Here is an 18,118-nt window from a genome sequence, read left to right on the forward strand (position 1 = left end):
TTCAGTTTAAACCATTGATTTAGTTTAATCAACTTTTTTCATTTGTACTACAGTTGTTTTCTAAAGAAAGGTGCATTTTACATGTTTGATATAGCCATTAAAAATACATTGACTTATAACTAAATAAAGCCTTTACACTAGATTTGGTACATCTTTTTGATGCCAACAGTGATACATTATAACTATATACAAATTTATTTAAGCAATTATTTAAAGCTTAATATTCAGATTCTTATTGAACATTTTTAATGTTAGAAAATGGTTAATGATATGCTTATTTACTAAATAAGTAACTTCTTGCTCATGATGTGGTCAAGATGCATTAAGATTGTAATTAGAATTTAAACACACAAAAAGCATAATATTTTTATTAAACAAAACAAGCTCTTAATACATGACCTATTATACAATATTTATAAAGACTGACCTCAAAAGTTAGATGTTTTCCTCTGATTCTTGATAAAGGCTCATGGATTCAGCATTTATTTATTTAAATGTTTTTACAGATTACAATAAGTTAAGGTGTTAATCTGATTTTTAATTCAAAATATTTTTAAACAAGTTTATTTTTAAAAGAAATAATTTAAATAAAAAACATCTAAAAATCAATTATACGATCCACTTGTTTATACATTTATTCATTCAAAATACCAAACTCATAAGTATATATGATGATATTTTTTCCAGTTCAGTTTCTTCAAGAGTAGATTTGTCATCATCACTAAAAAGGAATGCGCTTGCTACTAAAGACCTTTTTTTTTTTTTTGCATTATTCACGTTCTATTTCTAGTAGGGAAAAGCTCCTGAAGCTCTATTTGACCTATGCATTTATCTGGCAATTCTAATCCACAATGTGCTAATGCTGCTGTTAGGACATACATTGAAATAATTATTGAATACTATAGGAATTTTTCATAGTATTAAGCAGGGATGAAGCCAGTAGGGTTAGATATATAGAAATTACTCTAGATATATACAGAATGTAAGAGAGAAGTATTTATTTTCTATAATTCTTTTAAACCATTTTATAAAATTCCATACCAAGGATATTCATTTTTATTAAATCCTATAGATTTTTTCTGCAAAGTGTGAAAATGAAGATAGTTAAAAGGAAATTTCTACCTAAGCTAGTGTACACAAAGTTATTAATTTTAAATGTTGCTTGGGACTTTAAAAAACTAGTCTGTAAATCTCATGATGTTTCAGCCGTGGTTCCGATAAGTTTATTGTGGCTGCTTTTTTCATGCTGAAACGAAAGAAGAAAGTGAGTGAGACAGAAAGACAAATCATCCAGTTTAAGAACCAGTGAAGAAGCAGGCAACTTTGTATGTTTTTTAGGTAAGTTTTATTATGCATAATGGCAGCTTTGCCACATTGTCGTGAATATTTACTAGCCCACACGTAACCAGGATTATGATAATGAAGGAGTAAATTGCATTTCATTTACCTGTCCAAAAGACTACTCCTTCTGGACAACCTCTGGGGAACCTCAGCACCTCTTCCAACTTTTATCTATGGCTCCATGTGAAAATTTTTGTATCAGATAATATATAAAAATATGGTGGTATCACATTCTCATTTTATGGAAGATGATGTGGAAGTCTGTGGAGTCACCTTTTTACCATCCATTTCCCAACCTAATACTAAAATAAAAGGACTATGGAATTCAAAGTGTATTCGCTAGTTTGTAACAAGAGCTACATGCAAACAATAATTAATAGTAAATCAGATTTCATTAACTTAATATTTCACTTCTTTAACAAGAAGGGAAAACAAATGTTCCTATTAAAACACTGTTTTTGTATTTGATACTACAGAGATTAAATCTGTTTTAAAACACAAAGAACCAGAGTTGTAATTTTTTATCTTGGTACAATGCCCCAGAGAGTAACAATAATGCATTTTTTCCTAGCTTGATTTTTGAGAAATTACTATGACATTAAATTACTCCAAATCTCAGGTGGATCAGTGTGGTTAATCCAAAGTATACCAGGTTTCACTGAATGTACAATACCTTTATTTGACTCCAGTTAACAGTGTTCTCTACCATATGTCTCTCAATATCAAATCCAAACTATACAGACATTGTTTTTGATTCTGAGCAAAATTACTATTTATACAAAACAAAATTCATTCATCTTAAAGGAAGATTTCCGCAATTAAAACAGATACCAATTTAAACTTCACCGCAACCTATTACCTTCTCAATTATCTTTGTTTATAGGCACTACTAAATCACCAATAAAGTAGACAGAGATATGTTGTTAATTCTACTACCCATCAGATCAAACTTTCAAATTATGAATAAAATTATTACTTAACCTGGTAACGAGATTTTTTTAAATTTTAGTTTTCTTTCCTCTAAGTTCCCTAATGCTATTTTAAGGTAACTTTATCCATACATCTGCAGTGATGATAATATATGCATAGCAAAGAAACTTTGTATGCTAAAAAATGGATTCCCAAAATAAGCAGCACTGATTGTTGTGCTTTTCTACAGTGTGCCAGAGTAAATTACACACTATTTGTGCTCTGGTTTTAATACTGTAAATAAATTGTTCTAACTGATCCCTCATACAACAAAGCTAAACTACTATAGGGTTGATTTGTGCTTTGTGAATGTGAAATTAATGTTTATCTGATAGCATTTGAACAAACTGAATATTTATATTTGTCATGGAAAGTATTCACTTTTATTCAGAAACATACAATACATGTCATTTCAGCTGCTCTGAGAAAAATATAGTCACCTTCCACAGTGGCAAGCAACCCTTTTGTCTCTACTCTGCACTTGATCACTGCTATCCAGGGGAGGAAGAGTTTATACATAAGTTCCAGGGAGGTACTTTTGCTGTTGAAGTCCTTCATTAGCATTCCACAAGGTTTCTTTTATGAATTATTTAGATATAGGCATATACACAATGTAAATGTTTACTGTTGCATATAACAGGATCCATATAAGTGAAAACAATGCAATGCAGTTAGACAGGCAGAACTGCAGGGCCTCAATGCGTAGATAAGACAATGGTGTAGGGAGGAGGGGCTGGAGATTTATTAAGAACTGGGGAAACTTTTGGGAAAGGGGGAGCCTATACAGGAAGAATCGGCTCCACCTAAACCAACATGGAACCAGATTGCTGGCACTTAAAATTAAAAAGGTCGTTGAGCAGTTTTTAAACTAAGGGTTAGGGGAAAGCCAACAGGTATGGAGGAGCACATGTTCAGGCAGAAACATCCCTTAGCAGAGGATCTATTAACGGAGATTCTCTATGTCCTGTTAAGGAGAAAAGGATGGAAGATGATAAAATACAGGTAGGGTCTGATTAGAAACAGTCAAATTAAAAAAAAAAAGATATTTGATGGAATGAGGATAATCAGTGGGACACAGTAATACCAGGGTACAAAATATATCAGAAGGACAGAACAGGTCATGCTGGTGGGGATTGGAACTATGTGAAAAAGCATAGAATCAAATGAAGTGAAAATCTTAAATGAACCACACTGTACCATAGAATCTCTATGGATAGTAATTCCATGCTCTAATAATAAGAATATAGCAGTAGGGATATATTACCAACCACCTGACCCAGATGGTGATAGTGACTGAAATGCTCAGGGAGATTAGAGAGGCTATTAAAATAAAAAAAAACTCAATAATGGGGGATTTCAACTATCCCCATGTTGACTGGGTACATGCATCTCAGGATAGGATGGAGATAAGGTTTCTTGACACCTTAAATGATTGTTTCTTGGAGCAGCTAGTCTTGGAACCCACAAGAGAAGAGGCAATTCTTGATTTAGTCGTAAGTGGAGCACAGGATCTGGTCCAAGAGGTGAATATAGCTGGACCGCTTGGTAATAGTGACCATAATATAACTAAATTTAACATCCCTGGGGTGGGGAAAATGCTGCAGCAGCCCAACACTTAGCATTTAATTTCAGAAAGGAGGACTACACAAAAATTAGGAAGTTAGTTAAGCAGAAATTAAAAGGTACAGTGCCAAAAGTGAAATCTCTGCAAGCTGCATGGAAACTTTTTAAAGACACCAACAATAGAGGCTCAACTTAAATGTATAGCCCAAATTAAAAAACAGAACCAAAAAAGTGCCACCATGGCTAAACAAAGTAAAGGTAGTAGTGAGAGGCAAAAAGGCATCCTTTAAAAAGTGGAAGTTAAATTCAAGTGAGGAAAATAGAAAGGACCATAAACTCTGGCAAATGAAGTATAAAAATACAATTAGGAAGGCCAAAAAGGATTTAAAGAATAGCCAAAAACTCAAAGTAATAGCAAAAAAATTAAGTACATTAGAAGCAGGAAGCCTGCTAAACAACCAGTGGGGCCACTGGATGATCAAGATGCTACAGGAGCACTCAAGAATGATAAGGTCATTGTGGAGAAACTAAATGAATTCTTTGCATAGGTCTTCATGGCTGAGGATGTGAGGGAGATTCGCAAACCTGAGCCATTCTTTTTAGGTGACAAATCTGAGGAACTGTCCCAGATTGAGGTATTATTAGAGGTTTTGGAACAAATTGATAAACTAAACAGTAATAAGTCACAAGGACCAGATGGTTTTCACCCAAGAGTTCTGAAGGAACTCAAATATGCAATTGCAGAACTACTAATTGTAATCTGTAACCTATCATTTAAATCAGCTTCTATACCAAATGACTGATGACAGCTAATGTGACACTAATTTTTTAAAAAGGGCTCCAGAGGTGATCCTAGCAATTACAGGCCAGTAAACCTGACTTTAGTACCAGGCAAAACTGGTTTAAACTATAGTAAAGAACAAAATTGTCAGACACATAAATGAACATAATTTGTTGGGGAAGAGTCAGTATGGTTTTTGTGAAGGGAAATCACACCTCACCAGTCTATTAGAGTTCTTGGATGGGGGTCAACAAGCAAGGGGCAAGGGGGATCCAATGTATCTAACATTTCAGATTTTCAGAAAGCCTTTGACAAGGTCCCTCACCAAAGGCTCTTAAGCAAAGTGAGCTGTCATGGGATAAGAGGGAAGGTCTTCTCATGGATTGGTAACTGGTTAAAAGATAGGAAACAAAGGGTAGGAATGAATGATCAGTTTTCAGAATGGAGAGGTAAATAGTAGTGTCCCACAGGAGTCTGTTCCAAGACCAGTCCTATTCAACATATTCATAAATGATCTGGAAAAAGGGGTAAACCATGAGGTGGCAAAATTTGAAGATGATACAAAACTACTCAAGATAGTTAAGTCCCAGGCAGACTGGGAAAAGGGACAAAAAGATCTCTCAAGACTGGGTGAATGGGCAACAAAATGGCAGATGAAATGCAACATTGATAAATGCAAAGTAATGCACTTTGGAAAACATAATCCCAACTACACATATTAAAATATGGCGTCTAAATTAGCTGTTACCACTCAAGAAAGATGTTGGCGTCATTGTGGATAGTTCTCTGAAAACATCCACTCAATGTGCAGTGGCAGTCAAAAAAGCAAACAGAAGGTTGGGAATCACAAGAAAGGGATAGATAAGATGACAGAAAATATCACAATGCCTCTATATAAATCCATGGTACCCCCACACCTTGAATACTGCATGCAGATGTGGTCAGCCTATCTCAAAAAAGATACATTGGAATTGGAAAAGTTTCAGAAAACGGCAACAAAAATGATTAGGGGTATGGAACGGCTTCTGTCTTAACTATAAAGGCAAGGGTAACAACCTTCCTGTATACAATACTATAAAATCCCTCCTGGCCAGAGGCACCAAAATCCTTTTACCTGTAAAGGGTTAAGAAGCTCAGATAACCTGGCTGACACCTGACCCAAAGGACCAATAAGCGGACAAGATACTTTCAAATCTTGTGGGGGAGGGAGGCTTTTGTTTGTGCTCTTTGTTTTGGAGGAGTTTGCTCTTGGGACTAAGAGGGACCAGACATCAACCCATGTTCTCCAAATCTTTCTGAACAAGTCTCTCATATTTCAAACTTGTAAGTAACAGTCAGGCAAGGCATATTAGTTTCATCTTTGTTTTCTCAACTTGTGAATTTTACCTTTGCTAGAGCTAAGTTTATCCCTGTTTTGTTGCAGCTTTGAAACTAAGGCTAGAGGGGGTTCCTCTGGGCTCTTTCAATCTGATTACCCTGTAAAGTTATTTTCCATCTTTATTTTAGAGATGATTTTTACATTTTATTTTTAATAAAATCCTTCTTTTAAGAACCTGACTGATTCTTCCATTGTCCAAAGATCCAGGGGTTTGGGTCTTTGATCACTTTGTAACCAATTGGTTAGGATATTATTCTCAAGCCTCCCCAGGAAAAGGGGGTGTAAGGGCTTGGAGTTCCTCTTTCCCCAAAATATCCCCCCAAGTAGTCCTTTCCCTGTTTCTTGTTAAATCACTTGGTGGTGGCGGCAGCATACCAGGTTTTAACCTAAGACGGTAGAAATAAGCTTAGGTGGCTTTCATGTGGGTCCCCACATTTGTACCCTAGAGTTCAGAGTGGGGAAGGAACCATGACATAGTGGCAGAGCGGTGGGGTCATTTTTGAACCAAGAGCACAGCAGGATTTTAAAAGGACAAATTTTTCTTGTCCGTTTTTCTCTCTGCCTGAAGGCAGAGGGGTCAAGTTACAGTAGCAAAGGAATTCACAAGCTGGGTGGTTGTTTTTTTTTCCTTTCTAACTCTTGGGTATAACTAGGTTAAACCCTGAAAGGCTGAACACTAAATGCTGTGAAAGTCTCTGTTAACTAAGTACCCCCAGAGCTGAGAGCATCCCAGTTTCAGTGAACGGCAGAGGGGGTGTAGCCCAGCACAAGAAAGCAGGAAAATGAGTGCCAGTGACACTGCTAATACTCTAGAGCTGGCCAGACTGGAAGCACAAGAGAAAGAAAAGGAGCATAAGAGACCGATCAAATTAAAACAACTCAAGAAGGAAGCTGCTAAAAGAGAAGAGAAAGCAAAAGAGGCTGCCCACAAAAGAGCTATGGAGGAGAAAGAAAAAGAGAGGAAGGATGAACTGGAGTTAGAGAGGGCAAGGGCTAAGCGGATATACCAGACAACCCTACCCTCTCCAGGTACCACTTCCCATCCCAGAAAATTCCCCACCTACAAGGCAGGCGATGATACCAAGGCCTTCTTAGAAAATTTCAAAAGGGCCTGCCTTGGGAACAGCATCTCTACAGACCAGGACATAGTAGAGCTGAGGCCGCAGGTCAGTGGACCCTTAGCAGAGGTGGTGGCTGAAATGCCTAAGGAAAATATGAACAGTTATGAATTTTTTTTAAAAAAAGGCAAGGATCAGAATGGGGTTAACACCTGAGCATACGTGTTGGCAGTTCAGAGCCCTAAACTGAAAACCAGACATGTCATTTTCCCAACACGCCTACCACATTGGAAGAAATTAGGATGCATGGATATCAGGAGCAAGTGTTAACTCTCTGGAAGATCTGTCTTTCCTAATGCAAATGGAGCACTTCTTAGAAGGTGTTCCTGAGGAAACAGAAAGGTACATCCTAGATGGGAAGCCCAAAACTGTAATTGAGGCAGGGGAGATTGGAACCAAATGGGTGGAGGTGGCAGAAAAGGAAAAAAACTAGTAGCAGTTACAGTGAATATCAGAAGGAACAACCCAAAACAAAACCCTATTATCAGGGGCAACTCAAGGCCCCACCTATATCCCAAGGAAAACCCCAGACACCTTATTCCACCACACCAGTCTCCAGCACCCAACCTCGCCCCAGTGACCAGTCAGCTGGGCAATGTTTTAAATGTAAAGAGCTGTAAATGTAATGAGCTGGACCATGTGAAGGCCATCTGAAGGCCCCAAGCACCCCAACAGACACCAGAGTCGCACCCAAGGTCCTCAGACCCAGATGCCTCCCAGATACCCTCAGAGCAAAGGGAAACTGAGTGTGGGCGGGAAGAAGGCTACAGCATGGAGGGGCACTGGAGCACAGGTGTCAGCTATCCACCAATCCTTAGTGGACCCCAAATTCATCAACCCAGAGGCCCAAGTGATGATTCAACCATTCATGTCAAAATCTTTAAACTTGCCTACAGCCGAGTTGCCTGTCCAGTACAAGGGCTGGTCAGGAATGTGGACTTTTGCAGTCTATGATGATTATCCCATTCCCATGCTGCTGGGGGAAGATTTGGTCAACCATGTGAAGCTAGCCAAGAGGGTGGGAATGGTCACCCGCAGCCAGGCTAAGCAAGCTTTCACACTATCCCTGTTCCTGAGCCTTTGGCCTGTGGGAAGCTCATAGGGTGAACCACTTGATTGCCACCCCTTACCACCAACAAACAAATGACCTGGTGGAGAGGTTTAACAGAACTTTGGGGGCCATGATATGTAAATTCAAAAATGAGCATTCCAGTGATTGGGACCTAGTGTTGCAGCAGTTGCTCTTTGCCTTAGGGGTATGGAACGGCTTCCATATGAGGAGAGATTAATAAGACCAGGACTTTTCAGCTTAGAAAAGAGATGACTGGTGGGGGATATGATAGAGGTCTATAAAATCATGACTGGTGTGGAGAAAGTAAAGAAAGAAGGATTGTGAGAAGGAGGAAATAACACAAGAACTATGGGTCACCAAATGAAATTAATAGGTAGCAGGTTTAAAAACACACAAAAGGAAGTATTTCTTCACACAACAAACAGTCAATCTGTAGAACTCTTTGCCAGAGGATGTTGTCAAGGATTTAAAAAAGAACTAGAATAATTCATGGAGAATAGGTCTATCAATGGTTATTAGGCAGAATGGTGTCCATAGCCTCTGTTTTCCAGAAGCTGGGAATGAGTGACAGCGAATGGATCATTTGATGATTACCTGTTCTGGTTGTTCCCTCTGAGCACTTGACACTGGCCACTGTCAGAAGACAAGATACAGGACTAGATGGACCTCTGGTATGACCCAGTATGGCTGTTCTTATGTTCAATTAACATCCCATTAGTTTGATGAAGTCTAAACACCAAATATGCTCTTCTACCTTCAACAACCACTTTGAGCTATACCAATACACAAGTGAATTGGCCTAAATGCACTCTGGTATGACCCTGGTCTGCCAGCATCACAAACTATATACAATAACCCACGGATTACTACACTTACCTCCATAGAGCCAAAAGCCACCCCAGACACACCAAAAAATCTTATCTACAGCCACCTGTTCTTTTTAGATACCACAGAATATATTGAGAAGAGAAAGTCCTGGATATACACCTTAAGATACTTAAAATTGCCTTCACCAAACAAGGACGCCTCACCAAAGAAACAGAGAACTTGTAATGGAATGGGCCACAAATACCCAGAGAGAACCTCCTTCCATATAGACACCCCACTTCCAAAAAAAACCCCCCACTGACCGCACAGCTCTTGTTGTCATCTACCCCGCTCTGGAACCCATACAAGGTATCTTCAAACAATCACAATCCATACTTGATGGGGACCACATGCTGCAAGAACTCTTTCCCAAACCACCTCTTCTGGCCTTCAAAACAACTCCCTCAATCTCATCAGCCGAAACAGCTATTCACAGAGCATGACACCCTAGCTGAAAGCGGCACCAGATGCAGCTATAACAGATGCAAAACTTGCAGACATATCTCCACTTCTACAATGATCAATACCCCTCACAATACACCTTTCAAGATCCAGGAGTCCTACCCATGCCTATCACAACATGTGGTTACTCATCTAGTACATCAAATGCCCCAACAACTATGTGGGTGAAACCAGAGAATCACTATGCTGTCAAACGAACTCAGACAGAAAAGCGATAAAAGACAAAAATTACCCTATCACCTGTTGGCAAATAGCTCTGTGAAGCTCGAAAGCTTGTCTCTTCCACCAACAGAAGTTGATCAAATAAATATTATCTCACACCCCTTATCTCGCTCAGATCTAGGGACCAACATGACTACAACAACACTGCAGACAGAAGCCAATAGCAGTTAAGGATACAGCACCTGGCATGATACAGCCTGAAGGCACTGTTTAGGAGCCAGAAGAGAGTGAACAAGTTAATTAAGAAGTCCCAATTCCTCCAACACTCATTACTTTCATAAAGTGGTGTAAGTGTACAGTGGGTTTTACAACAAATGTAGTTAAATCTAAAAGCACAAATCCTGCTGTGAAGATCTTAAAATCTAACAACACAAGAAAGAATAAAACAAACAGGATAGAAACATCAAACTCAACACAGAAGTTTTATACCTTGTAAGATTTTGTGGAACAGTTGGATTTCTGAAGATTTTGTGAGACGCAGGGGGCATGGAAACAGTAGCTAACTGACAGGCGGGTGGGGGAGTACTGCAGAAGGTGCATGAAATTATGAGTAAATGATGGAGTGACAAAGCATTAATGATACTGATTCCCATACCTGGAAAATAATGTAAATACCATGTAAAATACTAACTCCTGAAGCAGCACAGAAAATCATCAGATTTTGTAACTATAATAATGGCCATTTTACCCCCAGATATCAAAATATAAAGCCTCAACACCTGCAGGGAAGCATTCCTATTTTATAGATGGAATAGACTCAGAGGTTAAAAGCACATGCTTAACTTCAAGTAAGTGAACAGTCCTGACTTCAAGGGGACTCTTCACATGCTTAAATGTAGGCATGTACATAAGCGTTTGTGGGATTGGGCACTTACTCATTTGCCCAAGGTCACAGGAACAAGTCAGTGATGGACCCAAGAGTCCTGATATCCAGATCTCTAACATGTCCCCTATAACATATGAAACTATAATGTATCACATATGGAAAAAAAAGACAAAATCAGTCAGGACAGACCTGCTAGATCTAATGTTTTTTGGCCCTCTTTACAGAACTGTTTTGAAGCCTGATCCATTGCTTTATCTGGTGACGTGTCTGGACAAATTTCATTTTGAATCACACTGATTTATGTGCACCAAAGAAATAGGTACAGCATTACAATATTTAAAAATAAACGTTTTCCTGAATTCTCTCATGATTTAGATTATCCAAAGCAGATTCCCAAGACTTTATAAAAAAATGTAATTTCAGGCATTTTAGTGCTCACATTTCTCAACATACCCATTGCATCCCATTTTAAGATTCAAACATGCTATCTTCTCATGGCTATCTTGGAATTGTTCCGGTTGTTTCTTGAAGTTAGAGAGAAAATTTATTTGCAGATACAACAGGGGAATATATTCTTGGAACTTTCTAGGTTACAACCTGAAGCTGTCATTACCAGTTTTCCAAAGTACAGAACTGTTACATGCCATAATACTTCTGGAAATCATTTTGGGGCTTAATTAATTTGTAATTAAATTAGAGGGCAGTACCAACAGGCACTCATCGGCCTCATTCTTCCTCTTCTTAGCACCTACTAAATGCAAAAAACCAAAACAAAACACAATAGAAGTGCTGGAAACAATTAGTGTAGTAGCACTGGAAAAGTAATTATTCCTAAAACAAACACTTTGTTTAAAAAGTTAATCTATTGCTTTGCAGATAGGAAAACAGATAGACTTGGGGGATTTGCTTTTATTGGTAAATCTCAGTAAATATCATTTTCACCATACACACAAACCAACCACAGAATATTTCCATTGCTGATTCATATATGTTGGTTATCAAAGTAAGAAAAAAAAACATACTGAGAACTTATTAAGAGTTTGATTTAAGGATATTCACTTTGTATATTTTGCCATGACATTGACAATATATGTTTTAATGGTTATAAAGTTTTAATTTTTTGAATCTCAATAAGTCCTGTCATTAAACAATGATTGTGTGGAACCACCCCATTACAAGGGCACTGGAACAATTTGTACAGTGGTGGTACTGAGAGCCATTTACTCAAACTATTAACCCTGTACATGATAGAAAGCACTTCAAGCCATGGGGTGTAGCAGCACTCCTAGTTCCAGCACCTATGCGCCATAATTTCCTGCAACTGTGAAAATGGATAAGAATTTTTAGAAAAATGCTTAAAAATAATCAATGTTATTTGTCGCAGTTATAAAAAAATTGAATTCTACCTGGCCTACAAGCCGCGTACAGAGCTATTAAAAGATCCAGCGTGTGACTCGGAGCTGCCACCTGCAGAAGGAAGGAAGGAATTGACAGGTGTCTGCCCTTGTCCTGCTCCTGCACAGAGATCCGGGTCCAGGGATCCCGCCACAAGGACCGCCCCTGCCACAGTCATGCCTGCGGACGGTCGGCTGCCACCACGGCTCTAATGGAGCTGCCGCAGTCGTGCCTGCGGGTGGTCCACCGGAGCCACGCGAGCAGCCGACCTTCCGCAGGCACGACTGCGGCAGCTCCACCGGACCCACCTGCCGCCCCCTCCAGCAAAATGCAGTCCAATAATCGTGAGGCCCTAGGCAATTCCTAGGCCGCCTAAATGGAAGCTGCGGCACTGCCTGCCACCAAGCTCCAGGGCCTGTGACTCACGTGCTGCGCAGCTACTGCGGACCCAGTTCAGACCCGCTGGCTGCACGCCCCGGATCAGAGGTGACACCTGGCCTAGGCAGGGCTGTGCACGAGCCTGGAAGGGGTGTGTCCCTGGGGGGGGTGGGCTTCGTCTGGGCGCCTGTCAGCGCTTTGCGCACAGCGCGTGAGGGTGCAGCTGCTGCCACGAGCCCACGTTCCTTTTACCGCGTGCCAGCGCGGGGGACTCGCGCCCCGCGACAGAGCTGAACCCCTCCCCGTAACCCTGGCGACCAGGCTGCGTTTCTCAGGGTTGAGAGGGGCAAGCCCTTTTAAAATGGGACGGGGCGAGGCGGGGGACACTTCTGGCCCCACCACTACAGAGAGGGTCGTTTCGGTTTTTTCTCCCTTCCGGCTCTCGCCGCAGGGAATTCTGGGAGTTGTAGTTTATTCGCTCTTCCTGCACAGGCCGGCTACAGACTAGCGCGCCGGAGGGGGTGGGGGAGGCTTGCACTCCCGCTCCCACAGCGCGCCCACCGAAGGTCCTATGAGGAGGTGTTGCTTTCTCACGTGACGAGTGCGTCACTTCCGTAAACACGCTAGGAGACCGGTGAAACGGGAAGCTGCGCAGGTAGGGCCTGGGCGGATCGCGGGGGCTGGGGGGACTTGGTCCGGGCTCCTGAGTGGGAGTGGCGGGGGCTGGCCCCGGAACCCTGAGCCGGGCAGGCGGTGCCGCGAGACAGGAGCAGCCCCTGGGCTCGGTGCCGTGTAACGCACAACACGCCCCGCCCCGGTGCAGCTCTCGGGGCTGGTGCGGGCTGAGCGGGGTCTGGCTCAGTGTTTAGAGTGGCGGCGCTGAGCGCCATTGAGCCAAACTGTAAACCCGTCTGTGATGGAAACACTGCAAGGGGGCAGCAGCACCCGTAGTCCCATCACCTGTGAACAGGGCGCCAGGTGTCTGGTTTTCGACTGGAACACCTGGTTGAAAAGGTACCTGGCGCTCCGGAGAGCACCACCGACTGCGCCGTTATAAGTCCGGTCAGTGGTGCTGTGGAGCAAGGCGAACTAGTTCCTACTTGTCCTGGCTGCCCGCCTGCACCCCGTAAGCAGCCAGCAGGTCCAGCTCCTGGGGAAGGGGGAGACACAGGGCCCTGAGCCCTGCTCTGCCCTCTGCACTTCCATTGGCCAAGAGCCTGTGGGTGAGAGCAGCGTGTGGAGCTGAGCCACCTGTCGCACCTGCACCTAAGAGCTGGACCTACTGCTGGCGGTTTCCAGGATGCGCACAGTGTGGTCTGCGGAGCCAAGACAGGCAGGAAGCCTGCCTTAGCCCCCGCGCTGTGCTGCTGACTGGGTGCTGCCGGTCCAACCCAAGCCCCAGCCTTGAGCCCCCCCCAAACCTGGAGCACCCTTATATACCCCAAACCTCTTCTCAGCCCCACCCCCGACCCTGCACCCCCAGATGGAACCTGCACCCCCCCTGCACCCTAGTCCTCTGCCCCAGCCCAAAGCCCCCTCCCACACCCTGAACCCCTCATCCCTGACCCTATCCCGGAGCCCTCATCTGCACCCCACGTCCTGCCTCTAACCCATAGTCCCCTCCCATGCTCCAAATCCCTCAGCCCCACCCCCCAGCTGCACCCCAAGACAGAGCCCCAGGCTAGAGACCCCCCCTGCATCCCAACCCCCTGCCCCAGCCTAGAGCCCAATCCTGCACCCTTAACCCTAACCTGGAGCCCTCTCACACACCCTTAACCGTGGTCCAACCCCAGAGGCCACACTCCCAGATGGAGCCCTCACCCCGTCCCACACCCCAACCTCCTGCCCCAGCCTAGTGAAAGTGAGTGGGAGTTGGAGAGAGTGAGCCACAAAGGGAAGGGGAACATAGTGAGCAGGGGGCAGAGCCTTGCAGAAGGGACAAGGCAGGGTGCATGGCCTTGGGCAAGGGGCAGGGTAGGGTGTTCAGTTTTGTGGGATTCAAAAGTTGGCAACCCTACCTATGAATCTGACTTGTGGCGTTTGAGTTTGGGGTTGGGTAAATGGCATCACACCAGACATAGCACAAGACGAGCCTCAACCAACATCCATGGGCCAGTGTCAGGATGTACAACTCACCCTGTGAACGCAATCACGCCAGAACAGTCTGTGCCAGGGTTTCTCAGACAAGGGTTGCTGCTTGTATAGGGAAAGCCCCTGGTGGGCCGGGCCGGTGTGTTTACTTGCCCCATCCTCAGGTCTGGCTGATCGCGACTCACACTGGCCATGGTTCGCCGCTTCAGGCCAATGGTGGCTGCAGGAAGTGGTGCGGGCCAAGGGACTTATTGACCGCCGCTTCCAAGCAGTGCCCATTGACTCGGAGCAGGGATCTGCAGCCAGTGGAAGCCGCGATCAGCCGGACCTGTGGATGGGGCAGGTATACACACTGGCCTGGCCCGCCAGGGGCTTTCCCTACACAAGCGGTGACACCTGTTTGAGAAACCCTGGTCTGTGCCCTGCAGAACTGCTGGCCCTGCTCTCATGCTGTTTGAAGCCAATGTTTCCGTGATGGTTGGACACGTAGTATGAACTCACAGGGACACCCCTATGCAATCAGGCTGTTAAGATTTTTCTTGTGTCCAAAGTTTCTGCTTCATCCCCAATTCCTTTAATTTTTATTAATCAATTTACAGTAATTCTAAATAATGAAGGAAAACAGCAGGCTTGGGTCAGTGCATTATGGTGTAAGTGTCACCCCTGAAGATAGGCTGGTCCCTTCTAAATAAAGGCTGGCCATGAGAAGGAAAGAATGAATAACAGAAACCCCAAGTTTCGCTGTAAAATGAAGGAGGAGTAGAGAAGTTTGAAGTGGCAAAGGGAACTGGCTTTTTCCGCTTCTGTTTTTCTCCATTGACAATAGGGCAGCAGTAGATGGACTACGAAGTAATGCCATTTGTTATACTGGTTTTTATTTTACTGCTACATTTAATATTAGCTTGCTTTTATATAATGCTCATTCTGCTACTTCTATGCAGAAAGTAGAACTGGAAAGCATCTGGAGTGTGGCAGTTGAACAGGCTTATTACTTTTTTCAGTTTTCTTACTCTGCTCCCATGTGCTTTCAGTGCGAGCTTTTTTTAACTGCTGAAAGACTACTTTGAGGAAATGACAGAATTAACTAATAAAGATTGAAGAGCAGCTGTAGGGCACTGACTCCACCTAGTCATTAATTTCCAGGAAATGCCATATACCAAGCTCATTATTGCTGTTATAAAATACATAGTGATGTGGTTTTTAAATATTTGGGTACATATAGGTTATTTCTAGAATATTAATGCATTGTACAATACTACAATTTGCTTCAGTCATCTCTGATTATTCCGCTTAGACTATAATTGAGTAAGAGTGGCTGAAAGGGTGATTTCTAGTAGACACCAGTCATGTAACAGAAAATAAATGTATTAGAATAGTTTAGTTACTAGTAGGGCTCCAGCTGACTTGGAAGTTCTAGATTTGTGATCTTGATTTTTCTGCTGCTCTTACAGGCTTTGCCAGCGTATCTTGAAAATCAAGATTTACTTTTGGGTAAAGCAGTTGCTGCTGATCTGTGACTAGACTCTTATACAATATGCCTGAGCATCACTGCAGCTCTTTATAATAAATAACTCATTTGCCCCTTTCAATGGATATTTAATTATATTATTCCTTCCATAAGATAAGAAATTAGTCTGAGTGCAGTAATTAACCAGCAGAAATGGAAGAAAGGAAAATCAAGAGGAGGAGCCCCAAATCATCCAGTAGTCACCCAACTCAGGTTGCTAATGCCAAGAAAAATTCTGTGCCGGTCAGTAGAAGTACAGCATTTTCAAATCCTGCACCACAAGCAAATTCACAAAGACCAAAGTTAAAAAGGTAAGTTCTTAATATTCTACAAATCATTGAGGGTGGGAAAAGGAGAGTGAGTTGGGATTATTGGCCTAAAAGTACACCACTACCTCGATATAATGCCACCTGATATAACACGAATTTGGATATAATGCAGTAAAGCCGTGCTCCAGGGGGCGGATCAAAGCAAGTTCAATATAACACAGTTTCACCTATAACATGGTAAGATTTTTTGGCTCCCAAGGGCAGCGTTATGTCGAGGTAGAGGTGTATTAGCTGGAGATTAAACAGTGAACTAATGCATGTAGGCAGAGGTGGGTAGAGAATAGGGTTGAGAACAAAATTCTTAAGCAATCTTTGTAGTAATTAACTTTATCAGTGCTGCACTGAGATCTAGTGTGGAGGTGCCAATATCAGCAGAATGGCAGAGCTTGCTGAATCTGCCACTCAGAAGTGCAGTAGATATGCTTTCTCCATTGCATTTCAGGAAAAATGTTTTCCCTAGAAATATTATATTATCCAAAATGCAAGAGGTACCACTCTAGACATCTATAGTACCTGCAGCTGATGTGAGAGTGGACTATAATTTATCATTGTGTGCAACTCAGTAATGTTTTAAAATACACAACAGGATTCTTCCTCATTTGGCAAGATATAGGGGTAATATAATCACTTTGATATTTTTGTTGTTGTTAAATTTGACCTAAACTTATTTGTATATATGAATCATTTCTGTGGATGGCCAAGCTATTAGCCTGACTTGACAGGGGGTGGTCATATGGAAATTTATTGCAGTTTCTAAACTGTAGTAGTAGTTGCAGCTTGTATTCAGCCAACAAAACTGTATTTACATCAGGGTAAGCTACTCATGGAACAGTTGACTAAAAGGATTTAATTCATTTGAGTTTTCTCCACACTTGTATGTGTGTGTTTGGCTAACTTTCATGCAGTTTTACGGAAGAAAAATAAAACTAGTGACAAGTTATAAAATCTTAGCTAATGTGAATGTATACATTAGAAATATCTGTTCAGTGAATGTGGTTGCCTTGTTATTTACTTCCCCACCCAGGGGCCTAGTTTGATGCCAAGTAGAGTTCCAGAAGTCTGCTTCCTATCAAAGTACTGGGAAATCAAAAGGGTTTTCTTAATACTTTTAAAAGGAAAATGTGTGGATTATCCTGTGCTTTCTAATGGTAATAAGAAAGCAGATTCTTGGAGTCCTGCTTTGTATTATCAGATGGTCAAGATAGTGGCTTCACAATATGATCACTTTATATTTAGGTAAAATATGTGATCTACGCTTTGTAATTTGATGGTGCAGTTAAGTATGTACATTCACTACAGTTGTCTTTTTAAGGCCAATTTCTAGGATAGTCCTTCATTGCACTTCTTCAGGAGGAGCAAGAAGAGGAAGGTAGTCTTGTCTGTAAAATTAGATGTCTTTAATTTCCTCAGAGGAATAAAAGAAAAAGCCAAACCTCCAGGAGGGGAAGGAAAAGGGGCACAGGCAGCTCCAATACAGCACTCTTTTCTCACAGATGTATCAGACGTTCAAGAGATGGAGAGGGGACTTCTGAGCCTTCTAAATGATTTCCACTCTGGCAAACTTCAAGCATTCGGTAAATATGTGGGATTTCTTTACCCAGCTGTTGCTTTTATATAAGATAGCAGTTTTTTTGCAAACAGATGTGCTGGTTACAGAGAGACTGTCAGTCTGTATTAGATAAGAGGTTAGTCTATACTTGGACATGATTATTTTATTGGCCATTTGAGATAGCAACCCTTTGAATCATAGGGTTATCTTTGGGTCTATGCTGTGGAAAAAAGTCCCTTTCGTAGTGCTTGTGTGCTAAGAGATTGTGTT

At 42.0% G+C, this 18,118-nt stretch overlaps 1 protein-coding gene and 1 long non-coding RNA gene across 6 annotated transcripts in view; one reads left to right on the forward strand and one right to left on the reverse strand.

Annotated features, from left to right (window-relative positions):
• Positions 1-12,386, reverse strand: LOC115648603. 3 transcript variants are annotated; one of them, XR_003999613.1, is made up of 4 exons: positions 12,303-12,386; positions 12,006-12,211; positions 10,203-10,368; positions 1-1,246 (listed from the first exon to the last, which is right to left on the reverse strand). It is a non-coding gene; the product is annotated as an uncharacterized LOC115648603 (long non-coding RNA). The 3 variants fall into 3 exon arrangements; XR_003999612.1 differs by lacking the exon at positions 10,203-10,368; XR_003999614.1 differs by lacking the exons at positions 1-1,246; positions 10,203-10,368 and adding an exon at positions 11,492-11,920.
• Positions 12,315-18,118, forward strand: part of CCDC28A (coiled-coil domain containing 28A) — an 11,491-nt gene continuing 5,687 nt past the window's right edge. The window contains exons 1-4 of one of the 3 annotated variants that reach the window (XM_030556441.1): positions 12,315-12,480; positions 12,865-13,027; positions 15,915-16,281; positions 17,710-17,873. In XM_030556441.1, coding sequence (XP_030412301.1) covers positions 16,124-16,281; positions 17,710-17,873 — 322 coding nt within the window. In that variant the 5' untranslated portion in view covers positions 12,315-12,480; positions 12,865-13,027; positions 15,915-16,123. The remainder of the gene's footprint in view (positions 12,481-12,864; positions 13,028-15,914; positions 16,282-17,709; positions 17,874-18,118) is intronic. The other 2 variants (XM_030556440.1, XM_030556442.1) reach the window with 2 other exon arrangements.

This window comes from Gopherus evgoodei, chromosome 3, assembly GCF_007399415.2.
Source record: "Gopherus evgoodei ecotype Sinaloan lineage chromosome 3, rGopEvg1_v1.p, whole genome shotgun sequence".
NCBI classification, from domain to species: domain Eukaryota; kingdom Metazoa; phylum Chordata; order Testudines; family Testudinidae; genus Gopherus; species Gopherus evgoodei.